The following is a 17,056-nucleotide window of genomic DNA, read 5'->3' on the forward strand; positions in this document are numbered from 1 at the left end:
ATGGTAGATTTAGATGAAAAAAGATGGGTGGAGGTTTGAGTGGAGCATAAACACTGGCATCGACAGGTTTGCTGAATAGCCAGTTTCAGTTCGGTATGTCCTATGTAATCCCCTATTTTGGAAAATTAAAACACACCAAAACATTCATTCCAACTATATTCGTGCACAGAAATGTATAAAAGACAACATTCTTGATTTGTTTGCCATCAGCAGTATCACTGCAACATTTTGGTAATAGTTTTTTCTTAGATGTAACAATTAAAGCTCTTCTATCAATGCCTTCAAAACAAAACTAAACATTTTTTAAATGCCACTGCTTCTTTGAAATGTCATCTCAAGTAAACATTCCTCAGGTGCTTATTTCAAATAAAAAAACATATTTCACCTAGGAATAATTTCTATGTCAAACAGGAGCAGCAGGAAGGGGAAATCATCACAATAATTTTGATCAAGAAAACCAATAGTTGTGGAACACCTTAATTCCTTCAAAAAGATTAGGAACATATTGAAAAACTGTTCAACCACCTTTAGCATTTATCTGAGCATTGAGCAAAAACTTTCCAGTTGCCAAAATAATGTGTTACAGCTGGAATTTTTATGAAAGCTTCAGTAATATATTCACACCTTCCCCTGCACACCATAACAGTTAGCAATATTAAAAAAATAAAAAGACTGATCACCAATTTTGTCTATTTTTATAGCTGTCGGAGGAAGATGAATTAATATTTCTTAAAGATAAAATGAAACAGAAACAAAGATAAATTATCCTACCTGGATGATTAAGAAGTGTGTCAAGTTCTTCTTTGGCAACCACCATCCTCAACTTGTCACTGCTATCAATAACAAAAATAATGGCCTGGCCTTCCCTGAAGTGACCATGAAGAGATATTACACTGTATGAAGCTGCACCATTAAAACTATATCACTTTAGTCATACTAAATGAAGATTATGCATGTAGTAGCCAACACACATTGCATACATTACCGATTTAGAATGGTAGGCCAAAATTAGCACACCTCACTTTTAACAACTGATGATACATTATAAACACACAATACTATAATTTTTAAATGGTGATAACATCTGAAGTAACCAATATCCATTTCTCTATAAGCTAAAGAAACCAGATGGTAATTATTCCTCTACATTAACTTGCCAGTGGCAGCACTTTCGCCTTCTGGAACGAGATGTTAATTTGCCCACTCAGGTGGGTAACCCTTTTCTATTTGAAGAACAGGGTAGTACTCCTGATACCCTCACCAATATTTACCTGTCACAATGGCAGACAAACTGATCATTTTTTGTCATTGTTGTTTGTGGGACCTCTGCGTAAATTGATTATCGCATTCGCTTATCGAACAACAGTGAGCAGAACTTACCGGCTTTAAAGTGCTGAGAGTGAAGACACGATGCAAATGCAAGTTAGTCCCTTATATTTTGTGTCTGAATTAAGCCACATACTGATGTTGCACAGTGTATGCAGTTTGGCTTCCAGATCAACAATCCTGATCCGGAATTCCTCTTGCTGCTCACACTTTCTGCAGATGTGTTTCAGCTGGATTGTGTTGCTGTCTAAAAGCTCCCACATTCCACAACTGCAACACAATCCTGACGTTGACAAGGACAATCATGGATCTCATAATCAACAGCTATGCAAAACCAAATGGCCATTTAGTCTGATATTGTAAAAATAGATTAATCGCATAGATTAATTTAGTTCTGATTTAGTTCAGAGCTTTATCTTGTCTTTTTAACTTTAAAAAAAATATATATTTTATTGAAAATTTTTGGTCAACCAACACCGTACATTGTGCATCCTTTACACAATATTATAACAACACAAATAACAATGACCTATTTTATAAACAAAAAATGAATAAATAATAAATAACAAAAATGAAAACTAACCCTAATTGGCAACTGCCTTATCACAAGTAACACTCTCCAAAAATATAATTTAACAGTCCAATATACAATTATCTGTAGTAACGACCTATACATATTATACAGTATATATTAACAACCCTGAGAGTCCTTCTGGTTCCTCCCCCCCCCCCCGATCCTGGGCTGCTGCTGCTGCCTTCTTTTTTCCATTCCATCTATCTTTCTGCGAGGTATTCGACGAACGGTTGCCACCGCCTGGTGAACCCTTGAGCCGACCCCCTTAGAACGAACTTAATTCGCTCTAGCTTTATAAACACTGTCATGTCATTTATCCAGGTCTCCACCCCCGGGGGCTTGGCTTCTTTCCACATTAGCAATATCCTGCGCCGGGCTACTAGGGACGCAAAGGCCAAAACATCGGCCTCTCTCGCCTCCTGCACTCCCGGCTCTTGTGCAACCCCAAATATAGCCAACCCCCAGCTTGGTTCGACCCGGACCCCCACTACTTTTGAAAGCACCTTGATCACCCCCATCCAAAACCCCTGTAGTGCCGGGCATGACCAAAACATATGGGTATGATTCGCTGGGCTTCTCGAGCACCTCGCACACCTATCCTCCACCCCAAAAAATTTACTGAGCCGTGCTCCAGTCATATGCGCCCTGTGTAATACCTTAAACTGAATCAGGCTTAGCCTGGCACACGAGGACGACGAGTTTACCCTGCTTAGGGCATCTGCCCACAGCCCCTCCTCGATCTCCTCCCCCAGCTCTTCTTCCCATTTCCCTTTTAGTTCATCTACCATAGTCTCCCCTTCGTCCCTCATTTCCCTATATATATCTGACACCTTACCATCCCCCACCCATGTCTTTGAGATCACTCTGTCCTGCACCTCTTGTGTCGGGAGCTGCGGGAATTCCCTCACCTGTTGCCTCGCAAAAGCCCTCAGTTGCATATACCTGAATGCATTCCCTTGGGGCAACCCATATTTCTCGGTCAGCGCTCCCAGACTTGCGAACTTCCCATCCACAAACAGATCTTGTTGCGTTATTTCTGCTCTTTGCCACATTCCATATCCCCTATCCATTCCCCCCGGGGCAAACCTATGGTTGTTTCTTATTGGGGACCCCCCCAAGGCTCCAGTCTTTCCCCTATGCCGTCTCCACTGTCCCCAAATCTTCAGTGTAGCCACCACCACCGGGCTTGTGGTGTAGTTCCTCGGTGAGAACGGCAATGGGGCTGTCACCATAGCCTGTAGGCTAGTCCCCCTACAGGACGCCCTCTCTAATCTCTTCCACGCCGCTCCCTCCTCCTCTCCCATCCACTTACTCACCATTGAAATATTAACGGCCCAATAATACTCACTTAGGCTCGGTAGTGCCAGCCCCCCCCAATCCATGCTACGCTGGAAGAATCCCTTCCTCACTCTCGGGGTCTTCCCGGCCCACACAAAACCCATGATGCTCTGTTCAATCCTTTTAAAAGAAGCCTTCGTGATCTCCACCGGGAGGCACTGAAACACAAAGAGGAATCTCGGGAGGACCACCACCTTAACCGCCTGCACCCTCCCTGCCAGTGACAGGGATACCATATCCCATCTCTTGAAATCCTCCTCCATTTGTTCCACCAACCGCGTTAAATTTAACCTATGCAATGTGCCCCAATTCTTGGCTATCTGGATCCCCAGGTAACGAAAGTCCCTTGTTACCTTCCTCAACGGTAGGTCCTCTATTTCTCTACTCTGCTCCCCTGGATGCACCACAAACAACTCACTTTTCCCCATGTTCAATTTATACCCTGAAAAATCCCCAAACTCCCCAAGTATCCGCATTATTTCTGGCATCCCCTCCGCCGGGTCTGCCACATATAGTAACAGATCGTCCGCATACAAAGATACCCGGTGTTCTTCTCCTCCTCTAAGTACTCCCCTCCACTTCTTGGAACCCCTCAACGCTATCGCCAGGGGCTCAATCGCCAGTGCAAACAATAATGGGGACAGAGGGCATCCCTGCCTTGTCCCTCTATGGAGCCGAAAATATACAGATCCCCATCCATTCGTGACCACACTCGCCATCGGGGCCCTATACAACAGCTGCACCCATCTAACATACCCCTCTCCAAAACCAAATCTCCTCAACACCTCCCACAAATAATCCCACTCCACTCTATCAAATGCTTTCTCGGCATCCATCGCCACTACTATCTCCGTTTCCCCCTCTGGTGGGGGCATCATCATTACCCCTAACAGCCTCCGTATATTCGTGTTCAGCTGTCTCCCCTTCACAAACCCAGTTTGGCCCTCGTGGACCACCGCCGGGACACATTCCTCTATTCTCATTGCCATTACCTTGGCCAGGATCTTGGCATCTACATTTAGGAGGGAAATAGGTCTATAGGACCCGCATTGTAGCGGGTCCTTTTCCTTCTTTAAGAGAAGCGATATCGTTGCTTCAGACATAGTCGGGGGCAGTTGTCCCCTTTCCTTTGCCTCATTAAAGGTCCTCGTCAATACTGGGGCGAGCAAGTCCACATATTTTCTATAGAATTCGACTGGGAATCCATCCGGTCCCGGGGCCTTTCCCGCCTGCATGCTCCTAATTCCTTTCACCACTTCTTCTACCTCGATCTGTGCTCCCAGTCCCACCCTTTCCTGCTCTTCCACCTTGGGAAATTCCAGCCGATCCAAAAAGCCCATCATTCTCTCCCTCCCATCCGGGGGTTGAGCTTCATATAATTTTTTATAAAATGTCTTGAACACTCCATTCACTCTCTCCGCTCCCCGCTCCATCTCTCCTTCCTCATCCCTCACTCCCCCTATTTCCCTCGCTGCTCCCCTTTTCATCAATTGGTGTGCCAGCAACCTGCTCGCCTTCTCCCCATATTCGTACTGTACACCCTGTGCCTTCCTCCATTGTGCCTCTGCAGTGCCCGTAGTCAGCAAGTCAAATTCTACATGTAGCCTTTGCCTTTCCCTGTACAGTCCCTCCTCCGGTGCTTCCGCATATTGTCTGTCCACCCTCAAAAGGTCTTGCAGCTACCGCTCCCGTTCCTTACTCTCCTGCTTCCCTTTATGTGCCCTTATTGATATCAGCTCCCCTCTAACCACCGCCTTCAGCGCCTCCCAGACCACTCCCACCTGGACCTCCCCATTATCATCGAGTTCCAAGTACTTTTCAATGCACCCCCTCACCCTTAGACACACCCCCTCATCTGCCATTAGTCCCATGTCCATTCTCCAGGGTGGGCGCCCTCCTGTTTCCTCCCCTATCTCCAAGTCTGCCCAGTGTGGAGCGTGATCCGAAATGGCTATAGCCGTATACTCCGTTCCCCTCACCTTCGGGATCAACGCCATTTCCAGCACAAAAAAGTCTATTCGCGAGTAGACTTTATGGACATAGGAGAAAAACGGGAACTCCTTACTCCTCGGTCTGCTAAATCTCCACGGGTCTACACCTCCCATCTGCTCCATAAAATCTTTAAGTACCTTGGCTGCTGCCGGCCTCCTTCCAGTCCTGGACTTCGACCTATCCAGCCCTGGTTCCAACACCGTATTAAAATCTCCCCCCATTATCAGCTTTCCCTTCTCTAGGTCCGGAATGCGTCCTAGCATCCGCCTCATAAAATTGGCATCATCCCAGTTCGGGGCATATACGTTTAACAAAACCACCGTCTCCCCCTGTAGTTTGCCACTCACCATCACGTATCTGCCCCCGTTATCCGCCACTATAGTCTTTGCCTCGAACATTACCCGCTTACCCACTAATATAGCCACCCCCCTGTTTTTCGCATCTAGCCCCGAATGGAACACCTGCCCCACCCAACCTTTGCGTAGCCTAACCTGGTCTATCAGTTTCAGGTGCGTTTCCTGTAACATAACCACATCTGCCTTAAGTTTCTTAAGGTGTGCGAGTACCCGTGCCCTCTTTATCGGCCCGTTCAGCCCTCTCACGTTCCACGTGATCAGCCGGGTTGGGGGGCTTCCTACCCCCCCCCCCCCCTTGTCGATTAGCCATCCCCTTTTTCCAGCTCCTCACCCGGTTCCCACGCAGCTGTATCTCCCCCAGGCGGTGCCCCCCCGCCCATCCCCTCCCATACCAGCTCCCCCCTCTCCCCTGCAGCAGCAACCCAGTAATTCCCCCCTCCCACCTCCCCCGCTAGATCCCCCGCTAGCGTAATTACTCCCCCCATGTTGCTCCCAGAAGTCAGCAAACTCTGGCCGACCTCGGCTTCCCCCCGTGACCTCGGCTCGCACCGTGCGACGCCCCCTCCTTCCTGCTTCTCTATTCCCGCCATGATTATCATAGCGCGGGAACCAAGCCCGCGCTTCTCCCTTGGCCCCGCCCCAATGGCCAACGCCCCATCTCCTCCACCTCCCCATCTCCCCCCATCACCACCTGTGGAAAAGAGAAAGGTTACCACATCGCAGGATTAGTACATAAAACTCCTCTTTCCCCCCTTTTTAACCCCCCTCTTCGCCCCCCACATTCGCCCCACCACTTTGTTCAAACGTTGTTTTTAATAACCCGCTCATTCCAGTTTTTCTTCCACAATAAAAGTCCACGCTTCATCCACCGTCTCAAAGTAGTGGTGCCTCCCTCGATATGTGACCCACAGTCTTGCCGGTTGCAACATTCCAAATTTTATCTTCTTTTTATGAAGCACCGCCTTGGCCCGATTAAAGCTCGCCCTCCTTCTCGCCACCTCCGCACTCCAGTCTTGATAAACGCGGATCACCGCGTTCTTCCATTTACTGCTCCGAGTTTTCTTTGCCCATCTAAGGACCATTTCTCTATCCTTAAAACGGAGGAATCTCACCACTATGGCTCTGGGAATTTCTCCTGCTCTCGGTCCTCGCGCCATCACTCGGTATGCTCCCTCCACCTCCAACGGACCCGCCGGGGCCTCCGTTCCCATTAACGAGTGCAGCATCGTGCTCACATATGCCCCGACGTCCGCTCCCTCCGCACCTTCAGGAAGACCAAGAATCCTCAGGTTGTTCCTCCTTGCGTTGTTCTCCAGTGCCTCCAACCTTTCCACACATCGTTTCTGATGTGCCTCATGCACCTCCGTCTTCACCACCAGGCCCTTTATGTCGTCCTCATTCTCGGCTGCCTTCGCCTTCACGACCCGAAGCTCCCGCTCCTGGGTCTTTTGTTCCTCCTTTAGCCCTTCGATCGCCTGTAGTATCGGGGCCAACAGCTCTTTCTTCATTTCCTTTTTGAGCTCTTCCACACAGCATTTCAAGAACTCCTGTTGTTCAGGGCCCCATGTTAAACTGCCACCTTCCGACGCCATCTTGGTTTTTGCTTGCCTTCCTTGCCGCTGTTCTAAAGGATCCACTGCAATCCGGCCACTTTCTCCTCCTTTTTTCATCCGTATCCAGGGGGGATTCCCTTCTGGTTTACCGCACAGTGTTTTTAGCCGTCAAAATTGCCGTTGGGGCTCCTATCAAGAGCCCAAAAGTCCGTTTCACCGGGAGCTGCCGAAACGTGCGACTCAGCTGGTCATCGCCGCACCCGGAAGTCTCGTCTTTTTAACTTTTATAAGAAACAAAGTTATATGATGTTTTGAACAATGATGGAGTTACAAGTTTGATGACTGGTTTGAAACTCTTGTGGTTATGCAAAAGGAACACATTTTGTAGTAACCTATTGCATTTTTTTGTACCCAGCACTTACTTATAATAGTGTTCCCATAGGTTTCGATATCTTCCTTGGCCAGACATATCAAATACTGTAAAAGAGAGGCTGGTGAAGAAAGAAGAAGAAAAGCATCAACCAGATGTCTGATATATTTGCAAACTAAATATTATGCTCAATTCCCCAAACCAAGTTCTGGAGATGGACACACAGTACATTTTCCATTCGTTCAGTATAAATCTATAAATTAATGTTGGCAATATTAATGACAATTGCTTAACATACATATTTTAACAAGATTAGTTTTTAGCTTAAATAGTAGTTAGGGAGACTTCAGATGAATTAGTAAGTGCTCTTCTTTTAACACTGCTAGCAGGCACCAGATTTCACATACTCTCTCTATTGGTATACATGCCACTTATCCAAGTTGATAGAAAATGATTATGCCAAAACTGTACTATTTTCCAACATTGACTGCTGCACTATAGAATACCATAGCAATCAAAATGCAGAGAGATTGCCACATGGACCTCCATTTGTGCATACCCAGTAGAACCTCAGTTACATCATATTATATCATTATGCCAAACTCTTATATCGCTACCCTTACTAAATTAACTTTAAAACTCCATTAGATTGAGTGAAAGATTTTACTTGTTGAGAAAATGAGTGCTTACTTAGTACAAGTGTGTTGGTGTTTCAGTAATAACAAAGTTTGAATGCTGAACCTAGCATGTGAAAATCATCCATATATAGCTTTAGAGATATTGTGAGACATTACTATGCTCAATTAATCTTGTTTTACTAATTTTATTTAGATTATTGTGCAATAAAATGCTGAAGCTCTTTATGTGCCTCCACAGCATGTTCTGTAATTGTCGCACATGGAAAAACAAGTATGCTTCAGTGACATGGCTAAGATACATTGCTAAACAGCAACTTTAATTAATCCGATTATAATTATCAGCATACAAAAAATGAAGTTCACAAGAAAATGCCAGAAGTTTATAACAGTAACCACCCTGTATTCCCATTAGCTTAATTGATCAGGAAGGTTTGAGAGTCCAAAGTCGTGAGATCCATCCCATACACAGTATTTTAAAAAAAAATATTTTATTGAAAATTTTTGGTCAACCATCACAGTACATTGTGTATCCTTTACACAATAATATAACAGTATAAATAACAATGACCTGTTTTATAAACAAAGCATAAATAATATATAACAAAAACTAAAACTAAATGGCAACTGCCTTGTCTCAGATAAACACTCTCCAAAAATATGATTTAACAGTCCAATATACAATTATTTATAGCAACGACCTATACATATTATACATATATATTAACAACCCTGAGAGCCCTTCTGGTTCCTTCACCCCCCCCCCCCCTCCCCCCCGCCCCCTGGGCTGCTGCTGCTACCTTCTTCTTTTCCATTCCCTCTATCTTTCTGTGAGGTATTTGACGAACGGTTGCCACCGCCTGGTGAACCCTTGAGCCGATCCCCTTAGGACAAACTTAATCCGTTCCAGCTTTATAAACCCTGCCATGTCATTTATCCAGGTCTCCACCCCCGGGGGCTTGGCTTCCTTCCACATCAACAGTATCCTGCGCCGGGCTACTCGGGACGCAAAGGCCAAAACATCGGCCTCTCTCGCCTCCTGCACTCCTGGCTCTTGTGCAACCCCAAATATAGCCAACCCCCAGCTTGGTTCGACCTGGACCCCCACTACTTTCGAAAGCACCTTTGTCACCCCCACCCAAAACCCCTGTAGTGCCGGACATGACCAGAACATGTGGGTCTGATTCGCTGGGCTTCTCGAGCATCTCGCACACCTATCCTCTACCCCAAAAAATTTACTGAGCCGTGCTCCAGTTATATGCGCCCTGTGTAACACCTTAAATTGAATCAGGCTTAGCCTGGCACACGAGGACGATGAGTTTACCCTACTTAGGGCATCAGCCCACAGCCCCTCCTCAATCTCCTCCCCCAGCTCTTCTTCCCATTTCCCTTTCAGCTCATCTACCATAATCTCCCCCTCGTCCCTCATTTCCCTATATATATCTGACACCTTACCGTCCCCCACCCATGTCTTTGAGATCACTCTGTCCTGCACCTCATGTGTCGGGAGCTGCGGGAATTCCCTCACCTGTTGCCTCGCAAAAGCCCTCAGTTGCATATACCGGAATGCATTCCCTTGGGGCAACCCATATTTCTCGGTCAGCGCTCCCAGACTTGCGAACTTCCCATCCACAAACAGATCTTTCAGTTGCGTTACTCCTGCTCTTTGCCATATTCCAAATCCCCCATCCATTCTCCCCGGGGCAAACCTATGGTTATTTCTTATCGGGGACCCCACCAAGGCTCCCGTCTTTCCCCTATGCCGTCTCCACTGTCCCCAAATTTTCAAAGTCGCCACCACCACCGGGCTTGTGGTGTATTTCTTCGGTGAGAACGGCAATGGGGCCGTCACCATAGCTTGTAGGCTAGTCCCCCTACAGGACGCCCTCTCCAATCTCTTCCACGCCGCTCCCTCCTCTTCTCCCATCCACTTACTCACCATTGAGATATTGGCGGCCCAGTAGTACTCACTTAGGCTCGATAGTGCCAGCCCCCCCCTATCCCTACTACGCTGTAAGAATCCCTTCCTCACTCTCGGGGTCTTCCCGGCCCACACAAAACTCATGATACTCTTTTCGATCCTTTTGAAAAAAGCCTTCGTGATCACCACCGGGAGGCACTGAAACACAAAGAGGAATCTCGGGAGGACTACCATTTTAACCGCCTGCACCCTCCCTGCCAGTGACAGGGTTACCATGTCCCATCTCTTGAAGTCCTCCTCCATTTGTTCCACCAATCGCATTAAATTTAACCTATGCAATGTACCCCAATTCTTGGCTATCTGGATCCCCAAGTAACGAAAGTCCCTTGTTACCTTCCTCAGCGGAAAGTCCTCTATTTCTCTGCTCTGCTCCCCTGGATGCACCACAAACAACTCACTTTTCCCCATGTTCAGTTTATATCCTGAGAATTCTCCAAACTCCCGAAGTGTCCGCATTATCTCTGGCATCCCCTCCGCCGGGTCCGCTACATATAACAAATCATCCGCATACAGAGATACCCGGTGTTCTTCTCCTCCTCTAAGTACTCCCCTCCACTTCTTGGAACCCCTCAATGCTATTGCCAGGGGCTCAATCGCCAGTGCAAACAATAATGGGGACAGAGGGCATCCCTGCCTTGTCCCTCTATGGAGCCGAAAGTATGCAGATCTCCGTCCATTCGTGACCACACTCGCCACTGGGGCCCTATACAACAGCTGCACCCATCCAACATACTCATCTCCAAAACCAAATCTCCTCAGCACCTCCCACAGATAATCCCACTCCACTCTATCAAATGCTTTCTCGGCATCCATCGCCACCACTATCTCCGCTTCCCCCTCTGGTGGGGGCATCATCATTGCCCCTAGCAGCCTCCGTATAGCTGTCTCCCCTTCACAAACCCAGTTTGGTCCTCATGGACCACCCTCGGGACACAATCCTCTCTCCTCATTGCCATTACCTTGGCCAGAATCTTAGCGTCTACATTTAGGAGAGAAATAGGTCTATAGGACCCGCATTGCAGCGGGTCCTTTTCCTTCTTTAGGAGAAGCGATATCGTTGCCTCAGACATAGTCGGGGGCAGCTGTCCCCTTTCCTTTGCCTCATTAAAGGTCCTCATCAGTAGCGGGGCGAGCAAGTCCACATATTTCCTGTAAAATTCAACTGGGAATCCATCCGGTCCCGGAGCCATCCCCGCCTGCATGCTCCTAATTCCTTTCACTACTTCCTCTGTTTCAATCTGTGCTCCCAGTCCCACCCTTTCCTGCTCCTCCACCTTGGGAAATTCCAGCCGGTCCAGAAAGCCCATCATTCTCTCCCTCCCATCCAGGGGTTGAGCTTCGTATAATTTTTTATAAAATGCCTTGAACACTCCATTCTCTCTCTCCGCTCCCCGCTCCATCTCTCCTTCCTCATCCCTCACTCCCCCTATTTCCCTCGCTGCTCCCCTTTTCCTCAATTGGTGGGCCAGCAACCTGCTCGCCTTCTCCCCATATTCGTACTGTACACCCTGTGCCTTCCTCCACTGTGCCTCTGCAGTACCCGTTGTCAGCAAGTCAAATTCTACGTGTAGCCTTTGCCTTTCCCTGTACAGTCCCTCCTCCGGTGCCTCCGCATATTGCCTGTCCACCCTCAGAAGTTCTTGCAGCAACCGCTCCCGTTCCCTACTCTCCTGCTTTCCTTTATGTGCCCTGATTGATATCAGCTCCCCTCTAACCACTGCCTTCAGCGCCTCCCAGACCACTCCCACCTGGACCTCCCCATTATCATTGAGTTCCAAGTACTTTTCAATGCACCCCCTCACCCTTAGACACACCCCCTCATCTGCCATTAGTCCCATGTCCATTCTCCAGGGTGGGCGCCCTTCTGTTTCCTCCCCTATCTCCAAGTCCACCCAATGTGGAGCGTGATCCAAAATGGCTATAGCCGTATACTCCGTTCCCCTCACCTTCGGGATCAACGCCCTTCCCAAAACAAAAAAGTCTATTCGCGAATAGACTTTGTGGACATAGGAGAAAAACGAAAACTCCTTACTCCTAGGTCTGCTAAATCTCCACGGGTCTACTCCTCCCATCTGCTCCATAAAATCTTTAAGCACCTTGGCTGCTGCCGGCCTCCTTCCAGTCCTGGACCTCGACCTGTCCAGCCCTGGTTCCAACACCGTATTGAAATCTCCCCCCATTACCAACTTTCCCACCTCTAGGTCCGGGATGCGTCCTAGCATACGCCTCATTAAATTGGCATCATCCCAGTTCGGGGCATATACGTTTACCAAAACCACCGTCTCCCCCTGTAGTTTGCCACTCACCATCACGTATCTGCCCCCGCTATCCGCCACTATAGTCTTTGCCTCAAACATTACCCGCTTCCCCACTAATATAGCCACCCCCCTGTTTTTCGCATCTAGCCCCGAATGGAACACCTGCCCCACCCAACCTTTGCGTAGTCTCACCTGGTCTATCAGTTTCAAGTGCGTTTCCTGTAACATAACCACGTCTGCCTTAAGTTTCTTAAGGTGTGCGAGTACCCGTGCCCTCTTTATCGGCCCGTTCAGCCCTCTCACGTTCCACGTGATCAGCCGGGTTGGGGGGCTTTTTACCCCCCCCCTTGTCGATTAGCCATCCCCTTTTTCCAGCTCCTCACCCGGTTCCCACGCAGCTGTGTCCCACCCAGGCGGTGCCCCCCCGCCCATCCCACCCCATACCAGCTCCCCCCTCTCCCCAGCAGCAGCAGCCCAATAGTTCCCCTCTCCCACCCCCCCCGCTAGATCCCCCTCTAGCGTAGTTACACCCCCCATGTTGCTCCCAGAAGTCAGCAAACTCTGGCCGACCTCGGCTTCCCCCCGTGACCTCGGCTCGCACCGTGCGACGCCCCCTCCTTCCTGCTTCCCTATTCCCGCCATGATTATCATAGCGCGGGAACCGAGCCCGCGCTTCCCCCTTGGCCCCGCCCCCAATGGCCAACGCCCCATCTCCTCCACCTCCCCTCCTCCCCCATCACCACCTGTGGAAGAGAGAAAAGTTACCACATCGCAGGATTAGTACATAAAACTCATCTTTCCCCCCTTTTTACCCCCCTCTTCGCCCCCCATACTCGCCCCACCACTTTGTATCAAACGTTCTTTTTTTAATAACCCGCTCATTCCAATTTTTCTTCCACGATAAAAGTCCACGCCTCATCCGCCGTCTCAAAGTAGTGGTGCCTCCCTTGATATGTGGCCCACAGTCTTGCCGGTTGCAGCATTCCGAATTTTATCTTCTTTTTGTGAAGCACCGCCTTGGCCCGATTAAAGCTCGCCCTCCTTCTCGCCACCTCCGCACTCCAGTCTTGATAAACGCGGATCACCGCGTTCTTCCATTTACTGCTCCGAGTTTTCTTTGCCCATCTAAGGACCATCTCTCTATCCTTAGGGAAATTGGTAGGGAAATGGTAGGGAAATGGTAGGGAAATTACTGGAGAGAATTCTTCGAGACAGGATCTACTCCCATTTGGAAGCAAATGGACGTATTAGTGAGAGGCAGCACGGTTTTGTGAAGGGGAGGTCGTGTCTCACTAACTTGATAGAGTTTTTCGAGGAGGTCACTAAGATGATTGATGCAGGTAGGGCAGTAGATGTTGTCTATATGGACTTCAGTAAGGCCTTTGACAAGGTCCCTCATGGTAGACTAGTACAAAAGGTGAAGTCACACGGGATCAGGGGTGAACTGGCAAGGTGGATACAGAACTGGCTAGGCCATAGAAGGCAGAGGGTAGCAATGGAGGGATGCTTTTCTAATTGGAGGGCTGTGACCAGTGGTGTTCCACAGGGATCAGTGCTGGGACCTTTGCTCTTTGTAGTATATATAAATGATTTGGAGGAAAATGTAACTGGTCTGATTAGTAAGTTTGCAGACGACACAAAGGTTGGTGGAATTGCGGATAGCGATGAGGACAGTCTGAGGATACAGCAGGATTTAGATTGTCTGGAGACTTGGGCGGAGAGATGGCAGATGGAGTTTAATCCGGACAAATGTGAGGTAATGCATTTTGGAAGGGCTAATGCAGGTAGGGAATATACAGTGAATGGTAGAACCCTCAAGAGTATTGAAAGTCAAAGAGATCTAGGAGTACAGGTCCACAGGTCATTGAAAGGGGCAACACAGGTGGAGAAGGTAGTCAAGAAGGCATACGGCATGCTTGCCTTCATTGGCCGGGGCATTGAGTATAAGAATTGGCAAGTCATGTTGCAGCTGTATAGAACCTTAGTTAGGCCACACTTGGAGTATAGTGTTCAATTCTGGTCGCCACACTACCAGAAGGATGTGGAGGCTTTAGAGAGGGTGCAGAAGAGATTTACCAGAATGTTGCCTGGTCTGGAGGGCATAAGCTATGAGGAGCGATTGAATAAACTCGGTTTGTTCTCACTGGAACGAAGGAGGTTGAGGGGCGACCTGATAGAGGTATACAAAATTATGAGGGGCATAGACAGAGTGGATAGTCAGAGGCTTTTCCCCAGGGTAGAGGGGTCAATTACTAGGGGGCATAGGTTTAAGGTGAGAGGGGCAAGGTTTAGAGTAGATGTACGAGGCAAGTTTTTTACGCAGAGGGTAGTGGGTGCCTGGAACTCACTACCGGAGGAAGTAGTGGAAGCAGGGACGATAGGGACATTTAAGGGGCATCTTGACAAATATATGAATAGGATGGGAATAGAAGGATACGGGCCCAGGAAGTGTAGAAGATTGTAGTTTAGTCGGGCAGTATGGTTGGCACGGGCTTGGAGGGCCGAAGGGCCTGTTCCTGTGCTGTACATTTCTTTGTTCTTTGTTCTTTTGTTCTTAAAACAGAGGAGTCTCACCACTATGGCTCTAGGAATTTCTCCTGCTCTCGGTCCTCGCGCCATCACTCGGTATGCTCCCTCCACCTCCAGCGGACCCGCCGGGGCCTCCGCTCCCATTAACGAGTGCAGCATCGTGCTCACATATGCCCCGACGTCCGCTCCCTCCGCACCTTCAGGAAGACCAAGAATCCTTAGGTTGTTCCTCCTCGCGTTGTTCTCCAGCGCCTCCAGCCTTTCCACACATCGTTTATGGTGTGCCTCGTGCATCTCCGCCTTCAGCACCAGGCCCTGTATGTCGTCCTCATTCTCGGCAGCCTTTGCCTTCACGACCCGAAGCTCCCGCTCCTGGGTCTTTTGCTCCTCCTTTAGCCCTTCGATCGCCTGTAATATCGGGGCCAACAGCTCCTTCTTCATTTCCTTTTTGAGTTCTTCCACGCAGCGTTTCAAAAACTCGTGTTGTTCAGGGCCCCATATTAAACTGCCACCTTCCAACGCCACCTTTGTTTTTGCTTGCCTTCCTTGCCGCTGCTCTAAAGGATCCACCGCAATCCGGCCACCTTCCTCTCCTTTTTTCATCCGTATCCAGGGGGGATTCCCTTCTGGTTCACCGCACAGTACTTTTAGCCGTTAAAATTGCCGTTGGGGCTCTTATTAAGAGCCCAAAAGTCCGTTCCACCGGGAGCTGCCGAAACGTGCGACTCAGCTGGTCAGCGCCGCACCCGGAAGTCCCCATACACAGTATTAACATTACTGTGCGAAATATGATTGAATGCAGAAGATATGGACCCTCCTTATAATATCAACACTTTAGTAGATGTAAATATTTAATCAGATGCTCAACTCGGGATCGAAAATGACACCAAAATTGTAAACAAATGGGTTTAGTCTCAGGCTGCTGCCAGGGAGAGAGAGATGGAGTTGATAACTAGGGAACAAAGTTTGAAGTTGGGACTGAAGACAAGTTTGGAGGTGGGAGATGAGAGGTGGTATTTAATCAGGTGGGAGGATGCCAGGTGAGGATCTTGGCACCTTTCTGCCTCTGACCCAGCTTGTGGGCAGCCTTCCCATCTTGTCATCAATCTTGCCCACTGCCGCTTGTACTGAAGGCAGAATCCTGTAAAGGTTTGCTTGTGGGCTCCCAGGAACTCTCCTGTTGTCAGGCACTCCTGGCATCATTCACCCCTGTGGACTGGGTCTGTCACTGATCCTGGACCTCAAATGTATCCACTGCTGCCAGATGCTACCGTTCCTGTTCCAATTGCCTGCAATGGAAAGCTGCCAGCCACTGATTGTCAACAGCACTCACGGGATGGGATTTCCGTCCCCCAGTGTTCTTACTTCTGGAGAAGGCCCACTGCTGGCCACTTAAGCGCCTGATCACCATCAGATCCCACTCTACTCTTTTTTACTTACCCAGGTGCACATTTCCCGTCTGCTCTGCCGACCTGGGTCAGGTGAGAAATGTGCAGCATTATAAAAGCTGTTTCAGTACTGTGGGGTGGAAATCTGACTGGAAGGATTTAAACGTGGAGTTCCGTGAAAGATTGACATGGATTTGGGAAGTCACAGAATGTTCAAGGACTTGAGATGAAAGGGAGGTTTGGAGGTTGGGTGGTAGTTTGCAAGGATAGTGGGGGCCAAGGGTTGATATTTTTGAGGAGAGGAGTGATGAAGGCAGGTTTAAACGAAAGAAGGACAACATCAGAAGAGAGAACTGCCAACAATAAATATGGAAAATGTTGGGTGAAAGTCAGCAGGTCTGGCATCATCTGTGGAGAGAGAAAAATTGTTACATTTTTGAGTCCAATATGACTCGTCTTTGGAACCACTAACAATACTGGTTAACATGACCAGGAAGGGAAGCTGGTGGTCAACAAATTACTGGGAATTGGACCGAGGGAGTAGGAGGAGGGTGTTATGAACAAGATGTGCTCTGAGAGAGCATAAGGGGAGATAGGAGAGAAGCCAGAGAAAAATGCAAGCTCAGAGCTAGAGGAGGGGATGCTTGAGAGTTAGGTTCAGTCTGGTGTACTCGGGGGAACATAGCAGAGGCAGTTGATCAGATGATCTCCATTTTAGTGAAAAAGAAGTTCATGAGGTTTTTGTCCTTATTTTTG

General features: G+C 48.4%; 1 protein-coding gene across 3 annotated transcripts in view; it reads right to left on the reverse strand.

Annotated features, from left to right (window-relative positions):
• Positions 1 to 17,056, reverse strand: part of arl6 (ARF like GTPase 6) — a 78,201-nt gene that overhangs the window by 27,311 nt on the left and 33,834 nt on the right. For all 3 annotated transcript variants that reach the window (XR_011948676.1, XM_072513910.1, XM_072513909.1), the window contains 2 exons: positions 7,562 to 7,630; positions 772 to 866 (listed from right to left, as the gene is read on the reverse strand). Coding sequence is in view for 2 of the 3 variants with exons in the window: in XM_072513910.1 (XP_072370011.1) it covers positions 772 to 866; positions 7,562 to 7,630 (164 nt within the window). In the remaining variant the exon portion in view is untranslated. The remainder of the gene's footprint in view (positions 1 to 771; positions 867 to 7,561; positions 7,631 to 17,056) is intronic.

The sequence above is a fragment of the Scyliorhinus torazame genome, chromosome 8 (genome assembly GCF_047496885.1).
Source record: "Scyliorhinus torazame isolate Kashiwa2021f chromosome 8, sScyTor2.1, whole genome shotgun sequence".
In the NCBI taxonomy this organism is placed as follows: Eukaryota; Metazoa; Chordata; class Chondrichthyes; order Carcharhiniformes; family Scyliorhinidae; genus Scyliorhinus; species Scyliorhinus torazame.